The following is a 22,752-nucleotide window of genomic DNA, read 5'->3' as shown; positions in this document are numbered from 1 at the left end:
ATTGAGAGTTCTCTGTACTAGAGGGGATTGGGTTATAGCTTGCACCCTTAGAATCATTTAAGTTTAGATAGTCATTCAAAGAGAAGTCCTTAAAGAAAAACCAAAGCACAGTTTTTTCCTTACCCTCACAACCACTAGCCCATATTGTTCCATGATAAATTTGAAAAAGTGAAACCCCTGCAGCTGTACACTGTTGATGTAATGTTCTTCATGTTTGTACTGTTGTTGTCTCTTCTTCTCTCAGGCCCTAAGGTCACAGCTCTGGAGTGTTTGGAAGCCATGGCCTCAGGACTCTACTCCGAGCTCTTCACCCTCGTCATCTCCCTGATTAACAGGTTAGACCTGCAAATATCTTACTATTATGTGTTGGTTCATGTTCATTAAAACAGCTTCTGATTCAAAGTGTCTTTCTTGATAATGAGACAGAATGCAGACTCAGCTCTTTGTCCATTCTTCCTCCCTCTCTTAGTTGTTAAGCCTCTGTTATTTCCCTCTCACCTTCCTCCTTCCTTTTTTATTTATTTGTTTGTTTTACTGTATAAAAAGCTTCAGTGATTTTTCCAATTTCTTGCTATTAAGTAGTCAGGAGAAGCTTTTATTATGGCGTGACTTTGAAAAAAAAACAATTAGTATTGGCAGCGTTACACAGGTGGCTGTGAAATCAATCTGCTTTTTTTCTTATTTCCAATATTTTTTTCAGCTGCTGGGCTGTCAGAAGAGGGGGAGGAAAAGAGAGGCTCCGTTTATTATTCTTATATTATTATATAGAGTTGTTATCAATTTGTTTTAAAGCTCAATAGATAACAAAGAAGACCTCTGACCGGCATTTTTCAAATTTTGTCCGGAACATTTAAACTTTAACGAACATGTTGACTGGCGGAATTTTTTTTTTAACGGAAACTCTACCGCATGGTTCCCTCGTCCCTTGAAAGAGGCGGAGAGGTGGGTGTTTTTCATCTGCTGGTGGACTACCTGAGAGATTTACAGCAGGAGCAAACGCCGTCCACCGCGGAGAATAAAGAGAAGGGCAACCATGCTCCGGGGTTTTCTTCGCTGCTTTTGGTGTATTTTGTGGCGGCAGCAGCGCCACTTACAGGCCCGGCATATGTACTACAGCGTTTCCAGTGGGTCGAGCGGTCTCGTGTGAACGGACACGTTAATTGAGCGTGTGAACGGAAGACTTTTTGGAAAACGCATACGGTGCGCAAACGCAAACGTTCCCGTGTAAATGGGGTCTAAACCTATTGAAGAAGGTGTTCAGCTCGTTGGCTCTCTCCAGGGTGCCCACAGTCAGTCTGTCTCTCCCTTTGAAGCCAGTAATGGCCTTCATCCCAGCCCAGACATCCCTGCTATTGTTCTGCTGGAGCTTGGCCTCCAGCTTCTTCCTGTAGGAAACTCTGCCCCTCCTCAGCTTGTCCCTCAGCTCATGCTGGATACTCTTCAACAGTGATTTGTTCCCAGACTTAAAAGCTTCCTTTTTTTTATTCAAAATAGTTTTCAGGTCACTAGTAATCCAGGGTTTATTGTTGGGGAAACTGTTGGCAGTTTTAGCCGGTAATGTTGTTTGCTCACAGAAGTTGATGTATTCTGTGATGCAGTAAGTCATGTTGTTAATGTCCTCTCCATGTGGCACACAAAGCACGTCCCAGTCAGTGGTCTCGAAGCAGTCCTGTGTAGAGCCTCATTGGCCTCCAGAGTCCACTTCCTCACAGTCCTGGTGGATCCAGGACTGCCTCTGAAACAGAGGGACATATATAGGTGCCAAAAAGACGAGGTTGTGGTCTGATCTGCCCAGGGGGGGAGGGCAGTGGCACAATATGCATCCTTGGTATTATTCAAAACAAACTGTAGTGTTTGTGGATCACATAATTCATTATTAACAACCCGGAAACCTATAAAAAATAATATATATTTCTCACAATGAATGTGAGTCAAATTGTAAGCTTGTAACATACTGTATTTATATATACACACGTTTGCCATTGCCTTGCATTAATATGAGGTTTATGTATCAACCCAAAATGTCATTTTGGGGATGAGGATAAGATAAAGCTGAAACTGCTGTTTTCTGTTTTATATTATTGTTAATAGAGGGGTGCGGGAATGAGTCCTAAAACTGAGAATGAGTTAACTTCACTTCCGGCTACCCTTGCCTTGTCAATATTGTTTTTGGTTAAATGCCTAAAATAAGTCATTAACAGAAGCTTATGAGATTTCCATGTTTTATTTCCTCAACATAAAGTATATCAGTAAAACACCCAGCTGGTGTACTTTTTTTTGTATCTTAAATGCAGAAGTTGCTAACATGTGGCTAAATGTGACTACTAAACGTCATCATGCCAATTATTAGGCATCTTTGTCTTAGCAGTGGTGATATGAAGGTATGCTGCTGTTATGTATGCACTTCATTAGCTGTTTTATTACAAAATAATCCCATTGCTTTTCCGGGTCTGCCAAAAAAATACGTCATCACTGCACCACTCTATAGAATGTTTGGATTTTGGACAGACAAAGAGTATTTTTGCAGTACAGTGCAGCGTCCCCGTGTCAAAGCTGCATCACTAAAGCTCCATGATGTCCTTGTGTCCCTCAGGGCTCTGAAGTCCAGTCAGCACTCCCTGTGCTCCCTGCTCATCGTGGACACTCCGGGCTTCCAGAACCCTCGGATCGCTCAGCAGCAGCGCGGCGCCACGTTCGAGGAGCTCTGCCACAACTACACCCAGGAGAGGCTGCAGACCCTGTTCCATGAACGCACCTTTGTCCAGGAGATGGAGAGATACAAGGAGGTGCCGACAGAGCAATCATGGACAGATCATATCACTATCATACACACATAGAACATTCTTCAAAGATTCTCTGCAGTAAATGATTACTTTTAAATGATTTGTTCAACCTCTTTTTATGTACCTCTCATCTGTGGTGGTGTCTACCCCTGCAGATTTATAGTTTTGGTTTTGAAAAGTGTGCATAATCCAAATACAGTGGAGGACAGTGGAAAAGTAAGCCTTTACTTTTCCACCTTGAGAATCTCTGGATAATTCAAACTGTTCTCGGGGACTTGAAAACAGTCCCCGAGAATATGCATGGATAGAAACCACCAGAGCTTACTGAGAAGAGCTCATAAGAAAACAAATCATTCTAGTGTGCCCCAAAGCATTGTGCTAAATACAAACATACTCTCACACAACCCAATCTACTGTCTTGTTAAAGCTGATTTCAAATCTAATTTTTGATTTATTGATGATTTTATTTCCTGCTGGCAAATCTCCTGTAGGTTACTAACCATCCGCCTTTATCCCTCCTGCATCTAGGAAAACATAGAACTTGCTTTAGATGACATAGAGTCCAGTACCTCACTGTCTGTAGCGGCTATTGACCAAGCCTCCACCCAAGCTCTGGTAAGCACAAGAAACACTCCTCCTGCTGTATCACACCTCTCTGTGCATGTGACCTCACTGTGTTGTGTTCCCACCTGAAACATGGCAGGAGAATGTCCTGGACCCATTTACCTAAACACTCAGGACATTAGAATATAACACGATAGAAACGCAGGCACACTGATGATTTAAGTTAAAGATTGTATTGATGAAGAACGCTTTAAAAGACAGAACACTTGCAAGAAGTCAATCTGAAGCATGTTTGAAGGAGGAGAGCATCTTATAGGTTGTATACTCTCACATATTAAAGAGGCCCTATTATACATTTTAAGGTGTTCCCTTTCCTGTAGTGTGACATGTAGGTTTTAGTGCATGTAAATCTGCAAAGACTAAAATCCCAAAGTTTCTCTCCCCTGCCTGAAATGCCTTGATTCGACTACTTTTGTTTACTTCCGTAACATTGTGACATCACTATATAACACTCACACCTCTATTGGCTAGCGCTCCAACACATTATACGTGATAGGCTAAGCATTGTGACCAATCACAACAGAGCCTGCCAGCTAACCAATCAGAGCAGACTGGGCTCTGGTTTGAAAAGAGGTGCTGCAGCACAGGCAGTACGAGAAAAATAAAGAGCTTTTTGAACTTTAAAGCATGGAGACATGTCACAGTAGAGACACTACATACTGGTATTAACCTGAAATGTGCATAATATGGCCCCATTCATATTCAGGGTGTCCGCGGGGTCTTAAAAAGTATTACAAGTTGATAAATCAATTTAGCGAAAATTAAGGCTATTAAAAAGTATGGGGGGGGGTCCCAAGGTGGGTAGACCGGCATACGCAACGCTCTGGGGGTCCAACGGCTCCGTGTGTAAGCCCTATATGATCATTTTCTGATAACGATGAAATAGCCCGCCTCCCTCTCCCCACGTCTCCTGCTGCTGCTGGGCTGTCAGAAGAGGGGGAGGAAAAGAGAGGCAGTCACCGTTTATTAAATATTATTATACAGAGAGCAGAGTCGTTATCAATTTGTTTTAAAGCTCAATAAATAACAAGGAAGAACTCTGATCAGCACTTTTCTAATTTTGTACGGAAGATTTAAACTTTAACGGACATGTTGACCGGCGGAATTTTTTTTTTAACGGAAACTGCCGCACGGTTTCCTCGTCCCTTGGAAGAGGCGGAGAGGTGGGTGTTTTTCATCTGCTGGTGGACTACCTGAGAGATATACAGCAGGAGAACACGCCGTCCACCGCGGAGAATAAACAGAAGGGCAACCATGCTCCGGGGTCTTCTTCGCTGCTTTTGGTGTATTTCGGGCGGCAGCAGCGCTACTTACAGGCCTGACATATGTACTAAATCGTTTCCAGCATTTCCAGCGGTCTAGTGTGAACGGACACATTAATGAATCGAATGCGTGTGAACGGAAGATTTTTTTAGGTTTGCGTATGCGTTTTACCGTATGCGTCCTACCGTATGCGTCCTCGTGGGGCCGGGGTCTAAGCCAAACTATATCCGGTCACAGAGATCTGCTATTTTAAAGTAAAGTCAAAACATATCGACCCTAATATAGTCTATATTAAGAACGAGAAAAGTCTTAACATATATATCGTTTTTTGTAAACATATGACAAATGTGTGAGGGTGATGACGTCAGAGCATCGTCCTATGTGCCAGGGCTTAGCCCCGGACAGCCCCAGCCCAATTTAACCCCTGGGTATTTGTGAGGGAGCTCCTATATGGCATTACCCCGCTGAAGCTCACCAAAGTTTAATATATTTCATAGTTCAAAGTTTTGTCAATTGTTTTGTTTATTGGTCAAATACTGGTTTCTAATGGTTTCTGAGGAGTTTTACTGGAATGAAAGAGCACAGAGTACAGAAGCAACAAAGCAGCATACTGCATTAAACCTGACCTTCACAGAGAGGTTGAAGTTCATGTGGAGAGGAGGCTTCAGTAGTCTGTCTGCATTCTGTTTAGTTTTGCTATCTTACAATCAATATAGTAAATGTGAGGTAAAGTGTGTCGCCAATGTAACCGGTTAGAACTCAAAGTTGCGATGAGGTCTTAAAATGTATGGAAAGGGTCTTAAAAAAGGTCTTAAAAGGTATTAAATTTGACCTCAGGATTCCTGCATATAACCTGATATTACAATGGCACAATTTAGCAGAAAGAAAGACAGTCCTGGTTCAAAGGTTTCCCTCTATGAATAAATGATTACATCGACAGCAGCGCTTACAACTATTCAGCAAAGATTACTTCTACAAGATCATGTGGTGAGCTCTGTAGAAGTTGTTGTTTTTCCTTACACATGCCAGGTCTTTACAACTTGCGCAATTGTGTCAAATGAAAACTCCTAACAAAAGACAAAAGCAGACTATTATCAGATTAATTTATCATTAAAACAATTAGCTTGGTCCTCTGTGATTGTGGCTAACTTGCTAATATTTCCTTTTGGAATACATCAGCAATATTAATTGGAACCAGGATGGTGTTTTTTTTCCTTCTTGTTGGCCCCCTCTTCAATGGGCGTCGTACTGCAGAGCCCAATCAATTATTATTAGTGGTACAAATGTGTTTGCTGCCAATCCAAAGCATTGATGTGTATTGGCTTGAGCAAGTGGGATACGAAAGCGTTTCTAAAAGACTTGGAATAGATTTGCACTGGAGTTCTAAAAGCAAGGTTAAATGTGTCACTGTGTACATACGTGTGAAGTGGAAACCTCATGAGACTGAGCGGGGAAAGCTCTGATCATTAAGCGTTTTATTAGCAGCGTTGGCAACAAAGAGAGAATAAGCATAGAATTGTAGATAGACTGGAACTATTAACACAGTCAGAGCTAACATTCGCGTTCGCACAGAAAGTAGACTAATGTATTTATACCAACCAAACCTCCATTAAAGAAATGCGGCGATCAGGAAACGGATGATTTTGGAAGACACAATGATGTCACACTGTTAGTGGAGGTGAAGAATAGCCTTATCATGGACTTTTGCATCTACAAGGGTTGCCTCACCTCAACAGATTTGTTATTTTTGAGCCATAATCAAAGTTTTTGCCTGAAACAAACTAAACCCTAATCATAGTGTTGGTTTGAGAGGAAGTGATACTATGAAAATGTGATGGTTCCTTAACTTTAAGTGGTTGTTTCTAGCCTTTTAACTTTTGCGACAAACCTAACCAATCTTTTATCATAGTGGTGGAAGATCAGGAAATCCTATGAGTAATCTTTGGGTTTGTATGGAAGTAAGAAACAAGATTTTCCAGTCTAAGGGGTTAGGGTTTTGTAGCCGTGTTGGCGGCTAGCTCTGTGGTCGGTCAGTTGGTCGGTCGGTCAGTTGGTCGGTCGGTCGGTTGGTCGGTCGGTTGGTCGGTCAGTTGGTTGGTCACTTAGTCCACCGCTGAGATCTGAAATATTTCATCAACCATTTGATGGATAACCATGCCATTCGATACAGATACTGATGGTCCCAAGAAGATAAACCTCAGAGACTTTGAGGATACCCTGATCTTTCCTAAAGCACAAGCAGTCGGTCAAAGTTTCCTGAAAATGTACTAATCTAGAATGGCACACATATTAAGATGTATACTAATGTCTTCTCCTCTTAAGCCACGTAACGTTACTTTGAATCAACTCAAAAACGATTAGATGGGTGAATTAAAATGTTCTTCAGACATCTATGTTCCCCTCTGCTGATTGCTTAACTTTTCCTGTAGCGCCTCTATAAGGTCACTATCAGGCCAGAACTTGATTTCTGACCAAATACCTATGAGGAGACTATTGAACTTCCCAAAGCTTCGGCTTTATCTTTGTTCTTGCTTTCAAATAAAGCTCACCTTGGCGTATAGCATTTTAAAAGGTGTTACAACATTATATAGCACATTGTCTCATGATCCTAAGTGATAAATGAAGTTTTAGATACACGTTTGCCATAACTTTAGGATTTTTAAAATCCAAGTGAAGTAGGAAGTGCAAAAACTAGGGGACATTTCTGATTTTCTGTATCCATGACAGGTGCGCACGCTGGCCAGGACGGATGAGGCTCGAGGCCTGCTGTGGCTGATGGAGGAGGAGGCCGTGCAGCCTGGAGGTACAGAGGAAACCATGCTGGAGAGACTCTTCAGCTACTACGGCTCTGCCCAGGGAGAAAACAAGGGTGAGATATCAACCTGTCACTGCCTATTAAAGCAATCAACAGTAGCTTCCTGTAAACAGCACTGATCATACTCCTGACATCATTGGGATCATGGAAGTATTCCTTTTGTGTTGCAGGAGCCAGTCTTCTGCTGCGAGGAGAGAAGCCCCACCTCTTCCTGTTGGGCCACAGCCACGGGACCGACTGGGTGGAGTACAACGCTCAGGGCTGGCTGAGCCACGCCAAGCACAACCCCGCCGCCCAGAACGCTGCCGCGCTGCTGCAGGACTCCCAGAAGTACGCACACACACTGATACCACGATAAAGAACGCTTATTTAAATGATAAGCCCCTTATAATGAATCGTCTAATTTTCACAAAACTACAAATACAAAACTAAAATATACTTACACAGACAAAAGCTCAACAATGCCTAGCAACTACCTGACGCCAACCCGACCAAAAGGAAAACATATATTTACATATAGACACACATATAATCACACAGCTATATACAGTATGCACAAGAGTAAGCGTCAACACATTCAGAAAGTGATGAAAAAAAAAAAATGAAAAAACTGTTTTGATTCAAATTGAATTTCAAGTGAAAACAGATGGTTTGAAGCAAGAAATTACAATGATAAGTTATAGTTAACTTGTTAAGTTGTTCAATAGAAGGGTGCTTCGCGAAATTCCTTTTTTTTATGCTTCAGGCTACACTTTCCTAGAAAACACTGTTATTCAGCCCTGTAATACCAATACAGCCTGACCAGCTTTGTAAAATAAATCTCTCTCTCTTTATTTGCAAATAGTTATTTTCTGCTTTAATCATGTTCTTAATATTATATGAATAACCTTTAATATGTACTTGCAAATAGCAACTTACTCTTAAGAAATATAGTCCTCCAGTATACACTATAATTCATCTACACTTTGAGAGCAGCAGGCTTCAGATTGAGCCAAATGATGCAGGGAGCGTCCCACAGCCTGCAGAATGTGCCACTAAAGCAGTCACAGTACTCCCCTGTGTAATGTAGAGGAGGACAAATATTATGTTAAGACATGTGTCCACATATTGCCTTTTTCTGAGCAGCAGCGCAGTTTTTTCTTTTGTTTTAAATGGAGAGCACATTTTGCCGCATGCAGCTGCACCCAGTGTCTTTTTTGGAGTGCTCCAATGTGTTTGTGGAGTCCTTTCGAGTGCTTCCAGTTGAAAATATAATTTTTTTTCAGAAAAGTGCTGGTGACGTCACTGAGAAGCTTGTTTTTGCCCGTGTCTTTTGGATGGAAACTATTATGATAAAAAATGCATTAGTTTGAGCCGATAAGCCTGACGGACACTGGATTGTTACTGCTGATGAGTATAAAATGGTGTCACCGTTTGTGAATCGTCTTCAGCTCTATGTCTGTCGGACTGAGCAGTGAAGTTAATTCATACAAAGAGTAAGGGCAGGCATATTTTGTGTGGTTGAAATGGTAAAAAAAAAAAAAACAATGTGAAACTAAAATTGAGTGGCCCAAAAAGATAAGACGCCAATCTAGCCTGTCCCGTAAAAGCATAAATATTTAGTCAAGATATTGTTGTCATAAAAACATAAAAAACCATTGTGAGGAGTCTTTGCCAGTGTCTTTCTGCCATAGAAAACACATTTTGGACACAGGGCCTTAGTCATTTGCATGCATACGGATGAAACCTATCCTTGTGTCCCCACAGGAAGAACATCAGCGGGCTGTTTATGGGCCGGGCCAGCGGGGCCACGGTGCTGTCCGGCTCCATCGCCGGGCTGGAGGGCAGCTCCCAGCTCGCCCTGCGACGGGCCACCAGCATGAGGAAGACCTTCACCACGGGGGTGGCGGCTGTCAAGAAGAAGAGCCTGTGTATCCAGGTCAAACTCCAAGTGGTAGGTGGATGAGACGGGGACTAAACACTGAGACTTCCCTCCTAGAGGGCAGACAACGACTGGGCCTACTTTCATGGATGTGGTGCTGTGGAGAACTGCATTTATCACATTTTCCTTAGCTTTAGGTAGGTCTTTCTGTACCTTACCGGGACAACTTACCTTGTGATCTGTTTATTAGCACATAGAGCAGGTATTTCCTAGCATAATCAGCCCTCAGAAAAACATTGATTTGCTTCATTTAACAATATACAACTTCTTGTACTTAGATCTTTTATTTTTTAATTCAATATTAATGTATACAGTGAAGGTACAAGGATACAGAGCTACTTTAAGTGGGAGGGCCGAAATCCTCTTGTGAGTTTCATATCATTGTATACCTATAATCTTATGCCAAAATACCTACAATTTTATGATCAATACATTTCAGAACGTATAATATATGACTATAAAAATAAATGCATGATTTTTATTTTCGAGGTAAGAATTTAACAAAGTCCTGTATGTTGCTTAAAGAGCCTGTGACACGAGTTTCCCCCTTCATCCAAACCCATCAATTTTAGTAAATATTGTCCCCTTAAAAACCGTTACTGAACTGATTTTGGATATTTGTACTTTGATAACCGTTAATCTGCCCTTCAATGTTGACCATATTCTGGATCTTCTCGGAGATTCTTCAAATCCCACCAAATTATATGTGATGTCATTGCGGGCCAAGCGCTCCAGCTGCACCGTTCAGGATCCCAGCATCTGCATGCAAACGCATGATGGCGCACACAGCAGCAAGCTCAAACAGCGATGACAGTTTAATTTTGAACGTGTCTGAGAGCTCATATGAGGCTGAAGGATCGGTTTATGTTTTATCTGTTAGAAGTTTAAGAATTAGGTGCGTCAATATGGGCGATAATACGGTCATGTAGCCAGTGGTGGACTGGGACTAAAAATCAGCCCGGGACTCTCGACCGCCCCACTTCGGTACCACTAGTGAATTGTCAACGGGGGGAGTGGGGGATGTGCTAGTGACTTATCCGACCGGCCCACTTCGGTACCGGACCATCGGGATTCCTCCCGATGGCCACTGCACCCAGCCCAGCCCACGTAAACTGTCAACGGGGGGAGCCTCACTGCGGGGAAACGGTGGACCTAGTGTCCCAATCGGAGTGGGAATAATAATAATAATAATAATAATCCGTGCATTTTATCCATTAATTTCCCCGACATTGTGGTAAAAAAACACACGTTTAATCCATGTTGGTGTACTACAACTACAAAAAGCATTGGTTTGTTTTTTCATCAGGAAATGCAGACCGGCTCAAACAAACGATTTTTAATCATCATCTTCACCACGATCATTTATGTTTATGTTCGCTAAATTGACATGAAAGCACTGACAAATATGAATATACTGTAGTCAACTTCATTAAAACGTTATTAACGTGCCTAAACTCAGTAATTCACCATTTCTACGCATGGCAACACACTTTGTCCGTGTTTGGCTCTCTCGCTGCACAGTGAAGCATTCCCGCATTGACGTCACTTCCGGCTTCCCCCAAAACCTCAAAATGAGTCGAAGGAATTTTCCCGCGATGTTCGAAATTATTGATATTTATCGGAACGGTATCGCACCTTCTTTTTTAAGATGATGGTTCGAGATGACTAGTAGCCCAATATTTCATTGCACAACAGTTGTTGGGAGGCTGTCACAGGCTCTTTAAATAATAATAATACAGTACCAGAAAATTAATAGAAAGATGGAAGAGATGTGATACAAGTACATTTATGTTCACATTTTCCTTTACTATTATAATATAATCATTTTAAAGCTCAATCAAAAACCATTAAACTCAGCTTTTGTTCTAGAAGTACATTATAATACATTTAACTAAAGAGAGTCGATATTGGAATAGTTTTTTTTACATAGGTTTTTGTAATCTGTTATTAGATGTGACCTATCACCAAGCAGAGTGTGATGACTGACTCCTCTCCTCTCTGTTGTCAGGACGCTCTGATCGACATGGTGCGTCGCTCCAGGGTTCACTTCGTCCACTGCCTGCTGCCCAGAGCCGAGGCGGTGGGTGGTGGAGGTGAGCCCCGCGTGACGCACGGAGAGAGCCCTGACTCGGACCTCATGACTCTTGACGTGGGCCTCCTGAGAGCCCAGCTCCGGGGGTCCAAGCTGCTGGACGCACTGCGCATCTACAGGCAAGGTATGGAAGTAAAAATGTGCCATTTATTTTCTTATTCTTATAAATTACATCCTACCTGATGTCCACTGTATTCTTTTTTGGAAATGCCGCGAAGATTTTTTACATCTAATGGATCCATCTTTTTTTATATTAGTTCACACTCTCATCTCACGGGGCAAAATACATAGATAGAATAGGAGTAAAACAGACATTCTTATTAATATCAACATAGCAGCATAGTCAGAGTGGTGGCCATTTTCATCCATGTACTGTTGCAATTGCACTAACCCTAACTTCCATATTAACCAACTTGCGTCACCTAAACCGATTGTGGTTTTGCAAAAATGAAAAAAACAAGCAGTGGAGTAGTACCATTAGGAAGCATAGAGAGTAAATAAAGAAACATTTATAATAAAATAATGAATGCTTCATCCAGATTTATAATAGCCTGGAAAGAAAATGGCTCTTCTCTCCTTCTGAGGTCAATAAATTATGAACTCAACACTTTCTTTAGATTATCTGAAATCTAAATGGGCTTACCCATTGTTGTTGATTCTGACCTGGGTCGATCTTCCCATTTCATATCTGACTCTTTAATATTTATCTGAAATAAAACGTTCTTCCATTCTTACTGCTAGTGCCTGTCCAAGAACTTGAGAAAGCTTACAAACTGTGCCATAAGCATATTGTTCAGATTTGAGTTTTTGCGCTGTACTTGAAGATAAAGATTGCCCTTTGACACGGTGTCGGCTGTCCACTTGCTGCAGGCGCTCTTCTAACCTTGGTGTTTTTGTGCCCCCCCCCCCTGTCCTACCTCCTCCCTCGCTGCAGGGTACCCGGACCACATGGTGTTCTCTGAGTTCCGCCGGCGCTTTGATGTCCTGGCACCTCATCTGACCAAGAAGCACGGCCGCCACTACATCGTCACAGACGAGAAGAGGGTGAGTGTTAAGGGGGTTAGCCACTGCTGATATGATGAAAACACTTGTGGATGCTGTCATGGAACTCTCCTAGATATCTCAGGAAAATCTGAGGGATTAACAGAACCCAGATTATGTTCAATGTGACTTCAAAAACAACTCAAATGTTAATGAAATAAGAAAGAAACTTCACATACATGTATTTTAGTTGTCCTATTGGATCTTTATATACAGCAAAAAAAATTAAGAGACCACTCAAATATTGTCTTGAATCTCAATCTCTACATGTATGGCAGCCATTCCATTCCTGTGTCTGTAGAATTCCAACACAGAGAAATATTATCAGTAGTTTATAGAATAAAATATATATATATTTAATTTTACTCAAACTAATACCTATAAATAGTAAAACCAGAGAAACTGATAATGCTTCAGTTGTCTCTTAATTTTTTCCAGAGCTGTATAGCCTATTGATAAAGTTAAACGTAATGTATATATACAATGTTTTTTCTTGCATACAGTAGAGTACAAAGAGTACAATGTAATAGTGACTATCCCCATTAGTGGAAATGGAAGATGCTAGAACAACTGAAGTAATTGTGGAAAACAACATTAGTAGCTAGCTAGCTAGCTAACGATGAGCTAGCAATATCTCCCAAAATCTCTTAAAGTTGCCATATAATGCCATAAACTCATTAGCATATTGGTAACATCATTAGGCATTTATTAAGGTTGGTTGAGGGGTTCAAAAAAGTTCTCTACTGCCACTTTGTATTTATGTCAACCTTTGATAAAGATATATTTTGATTACAGAAAACACAAAAACAAGACATGGAGGTATTGTTATTGGCTCTAGTTGTGACACCATGTCCGTGTTGGTTGTTTTTGATACCCTGCTATGTTTAGTATTTTGCCAATCCTTCTTCTGAGAATTGTCAGTTGGTATGAATTTCTAAAAGAATAGCAAGAGTCAACAATGTATTCTTTCACTAATTAGAAAGCAATTTTTCCATTAAAAAACAATCACATTTCAAGAGCCTCTCCACCATTTCCCCACATAAAGGTCAGCTTATACGTTTATCTCAAACTTATTAGCCTTTAAAACAAATTGTGCTTAGGAGCTTTGTCCTACAATAATAGGAATAATTAAACTAACCATGATGGTGTCAGAATTTGAGGAAGGTTTAAAGTCTGTAGATTTAATATTTCTCTCGCTGCCCTGTACACTCTCTTCTCCCGGTGTGAACAGAATCCCTTTATTCCTCCTCTCTCCCCTGTCCTCTTCCTGTTCCAAGAGCGCTCTTGTGTGTAATTAATTATGATTGCACAGGCTGGCAGCATACGGCTACTGTACTGATTAATTACCGGCAGTGGGAAGAGCTCTTTCTTTCCTCCCCATCTCTCCCCTCTCCCCCCCCCATCACAATTCCCTGTCCTTTTTCCACTTTTCTCCCCCTGTCTCATTATCTTTCCATTCCTTTTCATTCCTTTTGTATAGGAGGCAGAACAGTTTAGGAACATGCCTGAGCATATGATTAATGACTTCTCTACATTCTGTTCAGGCAGTATAAAGCAGCTTTGCACAAAGGCGTGATTAGCCTTTATGAGGGGGAGGTGGGGCCGCTGCAGGAAAAAAACATCCCCCTACCTTAAGTCTTTCCGTAGCTCACGTGCAAAAATGTCTCCTCCTAAAAGTTAAAGAATCTTTTTTGCGAATTTAAAATCTGATTGTCTTGTTCGGATAAGGAACACGAAAAGAATGCTGTCAACGGGGAAGATTTAACTGGATTAAATATCAAATCAAGCTCTCCGTCTCTTTACCACACCACAAGACACTGACAGTAAAGTGGCTTACCATATTCCTTGGAGATGAGCTTACAGAGGATAGCCCACTCAGAAATAACTAATGGTACCCGGCTGAGAAGAAAGAAAGCAAGGAAGATGGATGAAAGAAGGCAGTCTGACACAGAGAAGGCCGTATCATTGGAGGAATAATATGAAGGAATTGGTTTTCAGAGAAAGACAAAGTCACAGAAAGAGAATAACAGTGAGTAAACGCTGTATTTCTGTCGGTTCCTGTCAACACGGCGTGTTGTAGCCATGATGTCAGTAGCCAGATGGTACCTGCCAAAACCGTACTGTATATAATATCATCTTGTCATACTATTGTTCCTGTTTCAGTGGAGAGTTTTAGTGGTCTACATGCTGAAGAAGAACTTGTAGAGTTTGGTACAGCACAGCTCCTAATAATGTCAGTCACATGCTGTGTCTCAGTTTGAACACTTCCCTTAGAACACTGCATGTCATACACTTGCTCCAAATGTGAATTTAGACCATGTGTTGTCCAAAATCGCACAAGGCGGCTGCGCCCTCACCAGAATTGACGTGCTGCTGCTGTTAGCTAGCCAGTTAGCAAACTTATCATTAGCTGTGGTAAATCGTTACAGAATTACACCCAATTCAAATAAGAGTGGCTTCTTTTTTGGCACCATAATAGATGATTACCACAATCACTGCTGGTCTTCGAACTTTCATCACGTATCCAACTTGAAGATCATGGAGTGTGAGATGTTTCCATAGTTCCAACAAGCCCCCAGGAAGTGCGCTGGCCGTTGAAGCAAATGTTCGTAGAGACCAAACGGTAGTTCTACAACTTACTTGTCCGTCTTTGACTTTGTTGGGCCCAAAAATAAAAAAATTCCATTTGGAAACGGAGATCTGTTAGTCAGTGAAAACTCAGGTTGGCATGCTATACGGTCTTAACAGTGCCCCCACCTCCAACGCTGTATCCAGTTCTCTTCGTACATCCAAGAGTTCCACCATAGATTGTTGACGGTAATGGGAACACCGTCCTGGTACTCAGTGCCATTTGCCATACTTCTCATTGGGACGCACTCAAAACAACAAATGTATCGCAAGAACACAATTTGAGACACATCAACATAGTCAATCCAAGTTTGGATTTGGGAGTGAGATGTTTAAAAAAAAGAAACAAAGAGGAATGGTTTATAAATACAGAATTATATCTGTACCTTGGGTCAAAAATGTTGAATCACTTCACTATGATGTAAGTTGACCCTATGTATGCTAAAAGTCAACACTTTTTTAAACTCCACTTCCCAATGTCATAATTCAGACTTTCTGGTTAATAGTTTAGGTTAAGTTCCCTTCTTATTGATGTTTCTGACCTTTCTTTAACGCTAGCATCAGGACAACACTTTCACTTAACAATTACATTTATTGGATACACAAATATTAGGTTTCTTTAGACTCTAAATCCTTAACCCCAGCATCAGCAACAACAACCCACCCTGTGTGCAGTTTGTTTTCTAAAGGTTGAATTGACTCGACGGGTGAAACCTGACATAAAGGGACCTGAGAAACTCCTCTGTCTGACTTGTTTTCCCCCTGGAGGTAGATCGGGGGAGCAGTGTGTGTTTATGTTAGCTGGTGTTATCGGGGGAGTGATGTTTGTTACAAAAACACCATGCTAGCACGCTTTGGGCCACCAGGTCATGCCATGGCTCTGAGGTAGAGCCTGGAACAAAGCTGCTTTTTTTGTCTCTGACTGTTTATTCTGCTGGTTTACAGGCAGTGGAGGAGCTGCTGGAGTCCTTGGACCTGGAGAAGAGCAGCCACCACATGGGGCTGAGCCGGGTGAGTGCAGTCGCATCACACACACCTTTCATTAGACATAAGAGGACCAAACACTCCTTAAAGAGCCTGTGACACGAACCCAACAACTGTTGTGCAATGAAATAGTGGGCTACTAGTAATCTCGAACCATCAGTTTAAAAAAGAAAAAGCGATACCGTTCCGATAAATATCAATAATTTCGAACATCGCGGGAAAATTCCTTCGACTCATTTTGAGGTTTTGGGGGAAGCCGGAAGTGACGTCAATGCGGGAACGCTTCACTGTGCGGCGAGAGAGCCAAACACGGACAAAGTGTGTTGTCATGCATAGAAATGGTGAATTACTGAGTTTAGGCACGTAACGTTTATAACGTTTTAATGAAGTTGACTACAGTATATTCATATTTGTCAGTGCTTTCATGTCAATTCGGTGAACATAAACATAAATGATCGTGGTGAAGATGATGATTAAATTAGGATTAAAAATCGGTAGTGAGAGCTGCTGAATTTCCTCCCGTCGGATGTGATGTAAAAACAAATCGATTATTTTTGTAAACTCAAGTGGATGAAACTACATTTATTAGTGCTTTCATGTCAATTCGGCGAACATATGACACATGAAATGATCGTGAGGATGATGATGTAAAAATCTTTTGTTTGAGCCGGTCTGCATTTCCTGATGAGAAAACAAACCTTAGCTTTTTGTAGTTGCAGTCAGTGGTGTAGTGGGCGTTGGACGCGGGGGTACGCCGTACCCCCACTTATTTGAAGCATGATTTCTTTTTTAAATAGTCTAATACATCTAAAATCATTGACAGTGTTATCAGTTGCAAGTGTGTGTTTGTTGTAATAATGACGAAAACATAATAGGCAGATTTCACAGTAATTATAATAAAAACGTAGCTCAAGCATTTATGCAACTTGATTTGAAGCGTGTGTGTGTGTGTGTGAGGGGCAGAACTGTGTGTGTAGGGTGACCAGGTGTCCCGCACTGTGCGGGACTGCACACACAGCATTTTTATTATTTGTCCCGCGTCCCACACATTGAGACTATGTCCCGCATTTGAGTGATAGTCGCGCAGAAAGGCCGGATCGGTTCGCTGACAGCCGGCACCGCCCTTTATTATTATATTGTCTAAACGGCATCATGTAAGTTGCGCTGACAGGCGACACAGAGGTCCCCAAGCCCCCCCCCCCCCCCCCCCCCCCCGTTGACAGTTCACGAGCGCGTCCATAGTGTCTCCCGTCTACCCACCACCCCGTCCACCCAGTTAAACATCCCCACTACACCACTGGTTGTAGTAGTAGGCCTACACCAACTTGGATTATACGTGTGTTTTTTTTTACCACAATGTTGGGGAAATTAATGGATAAAATGCACGGATTATTATTATTATTATTATTATTATTATTATTATTATTCCCACTCCGATCGGGACACTAGGTCCACCGTTTCCCCGCAGCGAGGCTCCCCCCGTTGACAGTTTACGTGGGCTGGGCTGGGTGCAGTGGCGGACTGGCCATCGGGACGAATCCCGATGGGCCGGTACCGAAGTGGGCCGGTCGGATAAGTCACTAGCACATCCCCCACTCCCCCCGTTGACAATTTACTAGTTGTACCGAAGTGGGCCGGTCGAGAGTCCCGGGCTGATTTTTAGTCCCAGTCCACCACTGGCTACATGACCGTATGATCGCCCATATTGACGCACCTAATTCCTAAACTTCTAACAGATACAAAATAAACCGATCCTTCAGCCTCATATGAGCTCTCAGACATGTTCAAAATTAAACTGTCATCGCTGTCTGAGCTTGCTGCTGTGTGCGCCATCGTGCGTTTACATGCAGATGCTGGGATCCTGAACGGTGCAGCTGGAGCGCTTTGCCCGCATTGACGTCACCCATAATTTGGCGGGACTTGAAGAATCCCCGAGAAGATCCAGGAAATGGTCAACATTGAAGGGCAGATTAATGGTTATCAAAGTACAAATATCCAAAATCAGTTCAGTAACGGTTTTCAAGGGGACAATATTTACTCAAATTGATGGGTTTGGATGATGGGGGAAAATCGTGTCACAGGCTCTTTAACCCTCCTGTTATCCTCAGATTTACTTTACACCCTTTATCCTCTGTGATCAATTTGACCCCAGTAGTTTAAAACTCAAGACAATGATCATATTCCACATTTTAACCAAAATGTATTTCTCTGGTGCTTTAGGTATCTTAGTTGACTACCTAAATAACCATTTAAATAAAACATGACCCCAACCTTCCCCCCTACAGACCCCTTTATGTATCCAGAATTCCTATTATGTGACCATAAAATCTCACTGACTGAAACCACTGATCTTTTGATGTTGTTAAAGGACCAATAACTAAAGCAGAGGGTAGTTGTTTTTTTACAATGACACATTTGCATGTGAAGGCCCCTACACACCAATCTGACACCAAAGAACACGTCCAAACGGACCCGACTGTTGTGTCGCTTCACGTCTCCTGCGTCTTGGCCAACAGTCGCACTCTGGAACACACCGCAAAGACTTGAGCCGACGGCCAAGTACCACGCACTGTGCATGCGTGAGTGGCAATAACTCTCCTTACCAGCAGGCGGCGTTAGTGTGTATTCGTGATTCAAAAGAGGCAACAACCGGTAGACAGACTGCGTGATACACCGAGAGAAGAAGAACAGACTGCGTGATATAAACCAACAACAAATAGCGTGTGCGTTCCATTTTCACTCTACAACGAGAAGCTCATGGGGCTTTCCCGAACCTGTGTCGAGAGCTGGAGTTAAATGGAATCTCAGATTTGCCTTCTTTTTGTTTGGGTCCCTCACTTCCGTTTCGCTTCTCATGCACTAGTGAATCGCTAGCTGAAGAGCCAATCAGTGATTTATTTAGCCGACAACCTTTTGCCTACCGATTCAACATGTTTGATCAGCGGCAGAAGGTGTCTGCACGGCCGAAAAGACACGACGGGACGGGACACACCAATATGAGTAGGGCGACCGGACGCGAATCGACGGCCAGAAATCTATCGACGGCCAAAATCGGCTCGGTGTGTCCGGACCTTAATAGTCACCTCAATATCATCATACACCAGTCGATCGCGAGATGTGTCTAAAAATAGAACAACAATATTCTGTTTTATCGTTAATGTCCTATAACATAATCTTCCTGTGCCAGAATAATGCATTTGAACGCATCAAAGCTTTGTGATTGGCCGGCGTGACCCCATGTGTCGGGGCGGGGCTTGTGGGCAGTCCAAACTAGTTCGCTGACTTTGTCCGTGTCAACAGGAGTGACAGTCCGCACACACAGAAGACCGCAATTATGGCAGAAGCAAAAAAGCCCAAAACATATAATTTTTACTCCGAGTGGGAGGATGATTATATGTTTTATATATTGCAATTCAAAGTCCATCTGTCTCATCTGCAATGCGAGCGTAGCTTTATCGAAGAAGGGAAATTTAGGAGCGGCATTTCAAAACAGTGCACAAACGCTACGAGACGGAATTCCCTCCTAATTCTGCCTTACGAACCCAAAAGGGGAGGGGCCTGAAAGGACAGCTAAATGCACAGCAGTCCATTTTCACCAGGCCCAACAACAAGAGCAAGGCTGCTACCATAGCGTCTTATCGTGTCAGGTTCTTGCGAAACACATGAAGTCTTTCAAAGACGGCGAAGTTGTGAAAGAAGTATTCCTGGAGGCTGACGACGCGCTTTTTGGGGACAGTCAAAAATAACAGTAGCATTTCAACAGGTTTTTGATATAATAAAAACTCAAGTTAGATACCGTTATTAATCAGCTGTAAGTTTTTGTTTGTTTGAACTTATTCATTATAATTATTGTACAAAATGGTATAAGAATGCAAACATTAAGATTTGTTCTGTTTAAATTGATTATAGTCTATTATCAATTCAGGTTAAGAAACTAGTGTTGCTTGCATCCTATTTTAAAGGCATTTCTTTTTATATTCTACTAAAATGCAACAAAAAAAGGGCTTGATTCTATTAATTTTGTCTTTTTTATTGCACTTTGGCAGCAGATTCCTGTGTAGCTTCAGATCTGAGTCGTCTTATTAGTAAGCCTAATTTATACCTTTGTATCAACACTATTTTTAAATAATGGCAAAGAAAGGGTTCAGAGTCTTTTCTTTTTTTCCTACATTACCCACTGTAGTATGTGACGTGTGAATAAACTCCAACTCTGTATCAACAACACTGTTGTGTAACTTCAGTTAAATACTTGTATGTGTGTTGATTAGAAAGAGGTAAGATAAAGGATCTGCAGTATTTTATGAAGTATTAATCGTACAAAGGTCGTTTTTATACAAGTAGAAGTGTGTATTTACCTGGTAATAGGCTGTCAGTAATGGCTACGCCTCTCTATTTGGACTGCTAGATCTCGGCAGACTGGCAACTTTAAAAGTAGCTCTCGGTTCAAAAAAGGTTGGGCACCCCTCTCATACAAGATCAACACAAATATGTGTAAAATATTGATATTTTTTATATGTTTTATACCACTAAAATAGCCAAATAGCCTGGGTCAAATTGACCCCAAGGAACACCGATGCGTACAAAGTGCGTACAGGACATTTAAAAAAGATCTTCATGTTCATTTTATGTTTACCCATTAGTCCTCACTAAATTAGGAAAAGTCATGAAATACTAAGCAAAGAAAATAATGTGAACCATTTCTTTAGATACGCTAAACATTGAATGGTGATAACAGGAGGGTTAACCTTGTTTACTGCAGAGAGAGTCCTTTATTTGAATTCCAAAAAGTCCTTGTTACAATAAGTCTACAATAATAATGAATGGCCCATCAATGGTATCTTGTTTGATGCTTTCTCATTCTGCGTTAAGATAGTGTCAGTGAATGTTGACACTTACTGAACAGATGTTTTATTTCAGAGTAAGAAATTGACAAAGCAGAATCAGAAACTATTATATATCCAGGGGAAGTTGGGTTTCATGAAGGTTGCTCCAATTCAGAGATCAAAGGTTTCCATGTTGATGTGCAGTAATCAGTGAGAGGGGAGCCTTTCCATTGTTCTGAATGAGAGATAAACCTCTTACATGTGAACGTTTTGTTGAAGAACCATAACAGATATCGGTGAAATTTCAACGCGTGAAGCATCTCAAGGACCCTGAGCATCTGAAGTGTGCTTTTTGTGTACTTTTTGTGTACTTTCAGGTCAATAATGTGGTCTTTTTGGCAGATTAACTAAAGGTGTGCGGCTGCTGCTGTGAGGAAAAATCACGCTGAATTTACAATTGGCCTTAATGGCGAGTTTTTGTCACTTCATGCCCTCAAGAGGCATTTTGTTTAATATTTTTGCTTAATTGTTTTAATTTTTCAAGCTAAGAGATGTTTTCCTAAGTTTTTCATGAAAAATTCTGTCTCAGGAGTGTAGGGTTTGGGAATTATGACAGGTTTAAAAAATATATATATGAAGGCGAATTTCAAGCTGTCCTCCACTCTAGCTGTGACATCACGCACTCTAGCCTTAACGAGCTGCGCAATACACACTAATGTTAACATCTGAAGAAGGCCTCTGTACCAAGGTCTGAACAATGTTTAATATCTCTAAAAGTATGAATCTGATTTAAAAGTTGTGTTCCACGAATAATGTCAGAAAGATGTGTAACATTTTAAATTTGGAATGAGGTTTCTGAGTGAAAGTGTGAAGGAACAGTTAGCAGTTGAAGTCGCATGAAGATTTTTCAAGTCTGAAGAGTTTCTCCATTGACTTCCATGTTAAGAATTTGATGAATTATGGGATGTATCTCAGGAATTATGTAAGTTATGAATGAGAAAAGTAACAGCCATCAATTCCCGATTGAGCTGAACGTTTTGATGTTTGAACAGAGTTTCTGCGATGTGGAATGTGGGAGCAGAAGAGGGACAAAATAACCGGCGGAATAATAATAATAAAGAATTTGTGCGTAGAAGAACAAGTAGTTGGAATGCTGTATCAGCTTTCCCACTAAATAATATATTAATGCTGAATTGCACAATGTAAGAAGGATTTGCAACGCCATTCTTTCCTGCTCTAATGTGCAGGAAGTTTGGTGAGTTCCATCAACAGTTGCATGGCAACTATTAAAAGAACCCCAGCAGGAAGTAATAGGTGAATCAAGAAATTGACTTCCAGTGAAAAAAAAACCTTTGTGGTAGGCGTTTAATATGAAACATGCAGTTCTGAGTGGTGACACACAGAATAACATAGTGAGTAGGAAGTACTACAAAGTAGTTCTGTCGAGCAAAAGAAAGCAGCAGAGTGGATGTAGTAGTACTGATGCTGAATATAACATCTGGGGCCTCATTTATAAAGGGATATATGCTCAAAAAATGGCGTACGCCAGTTTCTACGCAATGTTTGCGATTTATAAAATACTAACTTGACTGGAAAACGTGTGGTCCTCGACGCAAACTCTAACCCATGCGTACGCACTAAGCACAAAAACGGGAGAGACAAGAAACTGCGACACCGTTGGCAGAAGGAAGAATGGAGAGAAATATGTGGAAATAATACCATAAATAAAATGTTACCTCTCATTTATCATATATGAAGAATTCATTTTTCAAACATTG

The 22,752-nt window shown here is 41.5% G+C and overlaps 1 protein-coding gene across 19 annotated transcripts in view; it reads left to right on the top strand.

Moving 5' to 3' along the window:
• The window catches only part of myo18ab (myosin XVIIIA b), a 152,830-nt gene that overhangs the window by 69,891 nt on the left and 60,187 nt on the right, over positions 1 to 22,752 (top strand). For all 19 annotated transcript variants that reach the window (XM_079675542.1, XM_079675541.1, XM_079675540.1 and 16 more), the window contains 9 exons: positions 245 to 335; positions 2,594 to 2,786; positions 3,312 to 3,398; positions 7,398 to 7,539; positions 7,656 to 7,815; positions 9,232 to 9,418; positions 11,415 to 11,622; positions 12,433 to 12,542; positions 16,113 to 16,178. In XM_079675542.1, the coding sequence (XP_079531668.1) occupies positions 245 to 335; positions 2,594 to 2,786; positions 3,312 to 3,398; positions 7,398 to 7,539; positions 7,656 to 7,815; positions 9,232 to 9,418; positions 11,415 to 11,622; positions 12,433 to 12,542; positions 16,113 to 16,178 (1,244 nt within the window). The remainder of the gene's footprint in view (positions 1 to 244; positions 336 to 2,593; positions 2,787 to 3,311; positions 3,399 to 7,397; positions 7,540 to 7,655; positions 7,816 to 9,231; positions 9,419 to 11,414; positions 11,623 to 12,432; positions 12,543 to 16,112; positions 16,179 to 22,752) is intronic.

Source organism: Notothenia rossii (genome assembly GCF_949606895.1).
Source record: "Notothenia rossii genome assembly, chromosome: 4".
Classification (NCBI taxonomy): domain Eukaryota; kingdom Metazoa; phylum Chordata; class Actinopteri; order Perciformes; family Nototheniidae; genus Notothenia; species Notothenia rossii.
Note: the sequence above shows the minus strand (reverse complement) of the source record. Positions and strands in the feature narration are given on the sequence as shown.